At 46.0% G+C, this 8,499-nt stretch overlaps 1 protein-coding gene across 2 annotated transcripts; it reads left to right on the top strand.

Moving 5' to 3' along the window:
* On the top strand, positions 1 to 5,813 carry LOC128684923 (vacuolar protein-sorting-associated protein 36-like). 2 transcript variants are annotated; one of them, XM_053771289.2, is made up of 2 exons: positions 6 to 1,101; positions 4,894 to 5,813. In XM_053771289.2, exons 1-2 carry the CDS (start codon positions 174 to 176, stop codon positions 4,923 to 4,925), a joined length of 960 nt encoding a protein of 319 aa, XP_053627264.1. In that variant the 5' UTR covers positions 6 to 173; the 3' UTR covers positions 4,926 to 5,813. The 2 variants fall into 2 exon arrangements, with proteins under 2 accessions (XP_053627263.1, XP_053627264.1); XM_053771288.2 differs by lacking the exon at positions 4,894 to 5,813 and having other exon boundaries at positions 1 to 1,926.
* Positions 5,814 to 8,499: the final 2,686 nt, after the last annotated feature.

Consider the following 8,499-nt stretch of genomic DNA (forward strand, 5'->3'; position numbering starts at 1 on the left):
CAGCTACAGCGCCGGAAATCCAACACAATATCTGAATTACTGACGGGACACTACTCTCTCAGTGCTCTTCTATTGTGGTTACCAGGGGTTGAACCTCAGCTCTTGGCCCCGCTGTTTCACTGCATTACATAGAAATATTTGAACTTTAGTGTGGTGAAAAAGAATCATTCACGATGGATGTGAATGATATCTCCGGTGAGATGCCGGAGGAGGCAGACATCTTCGGGGTATATGATAAAAATTTGCATTTTCCTGATAAGGAGCTTAATTCTTTACTGGATTCTTGGCTCAGCGAAAGTGAAGATAAAATGTTTGTCCAAAACCAAGACCAGGGTGTTCAGCGGCCCTCAGAGTCTATTCAAACTCCAGACATAAGTGTTCAGCAGCCCTCAGGGTCTATTCAAACTCCAAACATTAGTGTTCAGCAGCATCTGTTCTCTCAGATCCCGTACCAGAGTGGTGTGCTTGATCAGACCCCAGGCCTCAATGTGCAGCAGACATTAGGAAAAAGTGTACAGCAGACCCCACAGTCTGTGCAGCAGCAGAACCCACAGTCTGTACAGCAGATCCCACAGTCTGTACAGCAGATCCCACAGTCTGTACAGCAGATCCCACAGTCTGTACAACAGATCCCACAGTCTGTACAGCAGATCCCACAGTCTGTACAGCAGATCCCACAGTCTGTACAGCAGACCTCAGGTAAGAGTGTAGAGCATCAGTCTTCGCAGTACCACCAGACGCCAGGCAGGCAGAGTGTCATCAGCAGAACTGCAACACATCCAGTTGGTAACTACAATACTGGAAACTCTGTGTTGCTGATTCTCCCCCCTCAGCAGACACTAGACAATGTACCTCACATTCCTGCTGCTCAAAACTCAGACAAGCATTTGCAAAACAACTTGTTACAGAGTGAAACCCCAACTCAGAAACAAACCAACACAAGAATAGTAGTGTCATACAACATTGAAGGTGTACAAAACAGGTATGCCATGGAAGTTAAACCGGAGACCGGAACTTCCCACATGGAAAAAGACAGTGCTATATCACATAATGGGAAGGACATCTCAGGACCAACAAGCTCCAGTCACAACCATAGTAAGCGTAAGTGTGTCTCTTCCCACAATACTGTAACCAAAAAGCTAAAATTACACGAGATAAATGAACCGTTTGAGGATCCAGTGAAAGAACAAAGCAGGTCGCGTGCTATTAAGCAGCGTGAGTACCGGGAACACGAAAAACAAAAAATAGAGAATCTTAAGAAAGAAATAGAAACAGTTAAAAAGGAAAAGAGGCTTGCGTATGAAATTATAAGGACATTGATCTTTGAGATACAGATGATGAGAACGACGCAGCAACAATCGACAGAGCAAATTGCTGAGTACAGAAATAGTCAGAAGCTGGAATATGAACTCTACAAAATGACTGAAGATCATCGTCGAGTACAGCTTGAAAGAGACCGTTTGAAAGAGGAATTAGAATCACTGAAGGCAGATGAGAAAAACCTTATGAAAATAATATTCGGATAAATGAACATTAGCTAAGCTCACCTTGAAAAATAGAGTTTCCAAAAGGGCCATATCAAAGCTTCAGCAGTGCTTTAGTACTAAAACCCTCGTGCATGATGTATTTTTTTTACAAGACCACCCATGACATGTTGACATCAGCACAAACACCAGCAACAAGAGGGTGCTATTAACCCTCTTGTGTTTTACAAGACCACCCATGACATGTTGACATCAGCACAAACACCAGCAACAAGAGGGTGCTATTAACCCTCTTGTGCTAAATACCTTGCTCACTCTGTTAATTACTTCTGTTCTTATTTCACACAAAACAACCTCTACATACACCTCCATAACAGAGGAGAAAATATCTACCTGGAGAGAGTTCCGGGGGTCAACGCCCCCGCGGCCCGGTCTGTGACCAGGCCTCCTGGTGGATCAGAGCCTGATCAACCAGGCTGTTGCTGCTGGCTGCACGCAAACCAACGTACGAGCCACAGCCCGGCTGATCAGGAACTGACTTTAGGTGCTTGTCCAGTGCCAGCTTGAAGACTGCCAGGGGTCTGTTGGTAATCCCCCTTATGTGTGCTGGGAGGCAGTTGAACAGTCTCGGGCCCCTGACACTTATTGTATGGTCTCTTAACGTGCTAGTGACACCCCTGCTTTTCATTGGGGGGATGTTGCATCGTCTGCCAAGTCTTTTGCTTTCGTAGTGAGTGATTTTCGTGTGCAAGTTCGGTACTAGTCCCTCTAGGATTTTCCAGGTGTATATAATCATGTATCTCTCCCGCCTGCGTTCCAGGGAATACAGTTTTAGGAACCTCAAGCGCTCCCAGTAATTGAGGTGTTTTATCTCCGTTATGCGCGCCGTGAAGGTTCTCTGTACATTTTCTAGGTCAGCAATTTCACCTGCCTTGAAAGGTGCTGTTAGTGTGCAGCAATATTCCAGCCTAGATAGAACAAGTGACCTGAAGAGTGTCATCATGAGCTTGGCCTCCCTAGTTTTGAAGGTTCTCATTATCCATCCTGTCATTTTTCTAGCAGATGCGATTGATACAATGTTATGGTCCTTGAAGGTGAGATCCTCCGACATAATCACTCCCAGGTCTTTGACGTTGGTGTTTCGCTCTATTTTGTGGCCAGAATTTGTTTTGTACTCTGATGAAGATTTAATTTCCTCATGTTTACCATATCTGAGTAATTGAAATTTCTCATCGTTGAACTTCATATTGTTTTCTGCAGCCCACTGAAAGATTTGGTTGATGTCCGCCTGGAGCCTTGCAGTGTCTGCAATGGAAGACACTGTCATGCAGATTCGGGTGTCATCTGCAAAGGAAGACACGGTGCTGTGGCTGACATCCTTGTCTATGTCGGATATGAGGATGAGGAACAAGATGGGAGCTAGTACTGTGCCTTGAGGAACAGAGCTTTTCACCGTAGCTGCCTCGGACTTTACTCTGTTGACGACTACTCTCTGTGTTCTGTTAGTGAGGAAATTATAGATCCATCGACCGACTTTTCCTGTTATTCCTTTAGCACGCATTTTGTGCGCTATTACGCCATGGTCACACTTGTCGAAGGCTTTTGCAAAGTCGGTATATATTACATCTGCATTCTTTTTGTCTTCTAGTGCATTTAGGGCCTTGTCGTAGTGATCCAATAGTTGAGACAGACAGGAGCGACCTGTTCTAAACCCATGTTGCCCTGGGTTGTGTAACTGATGGGTTTCTAGATGGGTGGTGATCTTGCTTCTTAGGACCCTTTCAAAGATTTTTATGATATGGGATGTTAGTGCTATTGGTCTGTAGTTCTTTGCTGTTGCTTTACTGCAACATCCTTGTCTATGTCGGATATGAGGATGAGGAACAAGATGGGAGCGAGTACTGTGCCTTGTGGAACAGAGCTTTTCACCGTAGCTGCCTCGGACTTTACTCTGTTGACTACTACTCTCTGTGTTCTGTTAGTGAGGAAATTATAGATCAACCATACCCCCGGCCGGGATTGAACCCGCGGTCATAGAGTCTCAAAACTCCAGCCCGTCGCGTTAGCCACTAGACCAGCTAGCCACAATCTTATTGTGGCTAGCTGGTCTAGTGGCTAACGCGACGGGCTGGAGTTTTGAGACTCTATGACCACGGGTTCAATCCCGGCCGGGGGTATGGTTTATTTGCAATCGTGTCATTACGATTTCTTGAGTCAAATTATAGATCCATCGACCGACTTTTCCTGTTATTCCTTTAGCACGCATTTTGTGCGCTATTACGCCATGGTCACACTTGTCGAAGGCTTTTGCAAAGTCTGTATATATTACATCTGCATTCTTTTTGTCTTCTAGTGCATCTAGGACCTTGTCGTAGTGATCCAATAGTTGAGACAGACAGGAGCGACCTGTTCTAAACCCATGTTGCCCTGGGTTGTGTAACTGATGGGTTTCTCGATGGGTGGTGATCTTGCTTCTTAGGACCCTTTCAAAGATTTTTATGATATGGGATGTTAGTGCTATTGGTCTGTTGTTCTTTGCTGTTGCTTTACTGCCCCCTTTGTGGAGTGGGGCTATGTCTGTTGTTTTTAGTAACTGTGGGACGACCCCCGTGTCCATGCTCCCTCTCCACAGGATGGTAAAGGCTCGTTCTTGATGAACACGGAGTTCCATGAGTCTGGCCCTGGGGCAGAGTGCATGGGCATGTCATTTATCGCCTGTTCGAAGTCATTTGGCGTCAGGATAACATCGGATTGGCTTGTGTTAACCAAATTCTGTGGCTCTCCCATAAAAAAATCATTTTGATCTTCGACTCTCAGTCTGGTTAGCGGCTTGCTAAAAACTGAGTCATATTGGGACTTGAGTAGCTCACTCATTTCCTTGCTGTCATCTGTGTAGGACCCATCTTGTTTAAGTAGGAGCCCAATACTGGACGTTGTTCTCGACTTTGATTTGGCATAGAAGAAATACTTTGGGTTTCTTTCGATTTCATTTATGGCTTTTAGTTCTTCGCACGATTCCTGACTCCTATAAGATTCCTTTAGCTTAAGTTCGATGCTTGCTATTTCTCTGACCAGTGTCTCCCTACGCATTTCAGATATATTGACCTCTTTTAGCCGCTCTGTTATTCTTTTCCGTCGCCTGTAAAGGGAGCGCCTGTCTCTTTCTATTTTACATCTACTCCTCCTTTTTCTTAGAGGAATAAGCCTTGTGCATACATCGAGTGCCACCAAGTTAATCTGTTCTAGGCATAAGTTGGGGGTCTGTGTTGCTTAGTATATCTTCCCAGCTTATATCGGTTAGGACTTGGTTTACTTGGTTCCACTTTCTTTTTGTTATTGAAGTTGAATTTGGTGAATGCTCCCTCGTGACTAATCTCAATATCTCGTGACTTAAATTTTTTTTTTCCAGATACAGATTGTGGTGTACTTGGTGCAAGATGACACAGTGAGGATGTACCAGACCTTTGACGACCACCTCACTCCTGGGACGACCACCTCAGTCCAGTGACGACCACCCCAGTCCTGGGACGACCACCCCAGTCCTGGGACGACCACCCGTCCTGGGACGACCACCTTAGTCCTGGGAGGACCTCCCGTCCTGGGACGACCACCCCAGTCCTGGGACGACCACCTCAGTCCTGATGCTCCCTGTCATCGTCTCTGCAGTGGTTTGGTTTTAATCTCTGACTGTTTAATCCACTCTGACTCCGGTACCACTACCACTTCCCCTACTCACTACTACTACTACTATTTACTACTACACTACTACTACTGCTACTACTACTACTTTCTACTACTACTACTACTACTACTACTACCTTGTGCAAGACAGGTATACAATACCGACAAGATGAATGTTAAGACACTTGTGCAACATCTGGTTATTTTTATTGTAGACGTTTCACCATCCAGGGGCTTTATCAATACAGATTCTTGGACATAATTAGAAAACAGAAGAACTATATACAAAAGATGAGGTAATCAGTCCCTCATCCTTGGAGGTGGTGTTGTAAACACCACGGTGTTGTAAACTACTTACTACTACTACTACTAACTACTACTACTACTTACTACTACTACTACTAACTACTACTACTACTTACTACTACTACTACTAACTACTACTACTACTTACTACTACTACTACTACTACTACTACTACTTACTACTACTACTACTACTACTACTACTACTACTTACTACTACTACTACTACTACTACTACTACTACTACTTACTACTACTACTACTAACTACTACTACTACTTACTACTACTACTACTTACTACTACTACTACTACTACTACTACTTACTAATACTACTACTACTTACTACTACTACTGCTACCACCAACTTCACTACTCACTGCACCACCTGCACTCACACCACTCTACCACCACTGCACCACTCACCACTCACTGACCACCACCACTACACCACCACTACTGACTCACTCCACTACTCTACCACCACCACCACCACTCTACTGCACCACTCCACTACCACCACCACTCACCACCACTCACACACCACCACTCATCACCACCTACTCACTACACTCACTGCTCCACTACCAACTACCACTCACTACACCATCATCCACTACTACTACCTACTGCTTGCTACTACTCCACCTACCTACCACCTACTACCTCATCACTACCTCACACCCTACCTACTTCCACCTACTCACCACCTTACTCACCACTCACCACCTCCATACTCACCACTCACCACTGCCTGCTTACCTGCTACCACTGCACCACCACCACTCTACCACTGCACTCATGCCACCACCACTTACACCACTACTACTTCACTACCACCTCCACTTCACTCCACCTACATTGCCTTCCATCTCCACTACTTGACTGCACCACCTACCACCACCAGTCACTCACCACCTACTTCATCCTCCACTAGCCACCACCACTACTACTACCTACTACCCACCACTCCTTGACTAACTACTACTACTGCTACTACACTTCTCATCCACTATTATAACACCACTACTTACACTACTCTCACTACCTGCTACTCCACCACTACTACCACCTCCACTGCTACTACCACCACTACCACCATCACTACCACCATCCCTCCACTATCAGCCACTGACTCCCACTTCCACTTCTCTCACTACCACCTCTCACACCACCACCACTCACTCTACCACCACCTACTGCTGCACCGCTACCACCACTACCACCCACCACTGACCATCATCCACCACTACTACTGACCTTGCCACCACTATACCATCCACCTCACTTCACCACCTCACCACCTCCACTTCCACCACTCACTGACCACCACCTCTCACCTCCACCATCACCACTCCTGGAGAGAGTTCCGGGGGTCAACGCCCCCTCGGCCCGGTCTGTGACCAGGCCTCCTGATGGATCAGAGCCTGATCAACCAGGCTGTTGCTGCTGGCTGCACGCAAACCAACGTACGAGCCACAGCCCGGCTGATCAGGAACTGACTTTAGGTGCTTGTCCAGTGCCAGCTTGAAGACTGCCAGGGGTCTGTTGGTAATCCCCCTTATGTGTGCTGGGAGGCAGTTGAACAGTCTTGGGCCCCTGACACTTATTGTATGGTCTCTTAACGTGCTAGTGACACCCCTGCTTTTCATTGGGGGGATGTTGCATCGTCTGCCAAGTCTTTTGCTTTCGTAGTGAGTGATTTTCGTGTGCAAGTTCGGTACTAGTCCCTCTAGGATTTTCCAGGTGTATATAATCATGTATCTCTCCCTCCTGCGTTCCAGGGAATACAGGTTTAGAAACCTCAAGCGCTCCCAGTAATTGAGGTGTTTTATCTCCGTTATGCGCGCCGTGAAAGTTCTCTGTACATTTTCTAGGTCGGCAATTTCACCTGCCTTGAAAGGTGCTGTTAGAGTGCAGCAATATTCCAGCCTAGATAGAACAAGTGACCTGAAGAGTGTCATCATGGGCTTGGCCTCCCTAGTTTTGAAGGTTCTCATTATCCATCCTGTCATTTTTCTAGCAGATGCGATTGATACAATGTTATGGTCCTTGAAGGTGAGATCCTCCGACATAATCACTCCCAGGTCTTTGACGTTGGTGTTTCGCTCTATTTTGTGGCCAGAATTTGTTTTGTACTCTGATGAAGATTTAATTTCCTCAGTGTCATCAGCAAAGAGCAGCTGTGACAACTCCCACTTTGTGTGTGATTCTTTGTCCAAGAGGCGTGGAGTTAAAAGACAAAGAATCACACACAAAGTGGGAGTTGTCACAGCTGCTCTTTGCTGATGACACTGTGCTCTTGGGAGATTCTGAAGAGAAGTTGCAGAGATTGGTGGATGAATTTGGTAGGGTGTGCAAAAGAAGAAAATTAAAGGTGAATACAGGAAAGAGTAAGGTTATGAGGATAACAAAAAGATTAGGTGATGAAAGATTGAATATCAGATTGGAGGGAGAGAGTATGGAGGAGGTGAATGTATTCAGATATTTGGGAGTGGACGTGTCAGCGGATGGGTCTATGAAAGATGAGGTGAATCATAGAATTGATGAGGGAAAAAGAGTGAGTGGTGCACTTAGGAGTCTGTGGAGACAAAGAACTTTGTCCTTGGAGGCAAAGAGGGGAATGTATGAGAGTATAGTTTTACCAACGCTCTTATATGGGTGTGAAGCGTGGGTGATGAATGTTGCAGCGAGGAGAAGGCTGGAGGCAGTGGAGATGTCATGTCTGAGGGCAATGTGTGGTGTGAATATAATGCAGAGAATTCGTAGTTTGGAAGTTAGGAGGAGGTGCGGGATTACCAAAACTGTTGTCCAGAGGGCTGAGGAAGGGTTGTTGAGGTGGTTCGGACATGTAGAGAGAATGGAGCGAAACAGAATGACTTCAAGAGTGTATCAGTCTGTAGTGGAAGGAAGGCGGGGTAGGGGTCGGCCTAGGAAGGGTTGGAGGGAGGGGGTAAAGGAGGTTTTGTGTGCGAGGGGCTTGGACTTCCAGCAGGCATGCGTGAGCGTGTTTGATAGGAGTGAATGGA

This window comes from Cherax quadricarinatus, chromosome 5, assembly GCF_038502225.1.
Source record: "Cherax quadricarinatus isolate ZL_2023a chromosome 5, ASM3850222v1, whole genome shotgun sequence".
Lineage (NCBI taxonomy): Eukaryota > Metazoa > Arthropoda > Malacostraca > Decapoda > Parastacidae > Cherax > Cherax quadricarinatus.

Coding starts and splice junctions, on each gene's coding strand:
- LOC128684923 (XM_053771288.2), top strand. CDS start 174: ATGGATGTGAATGATATCTCCGGTGAGATGCCGGAGGAGGCAGACATC.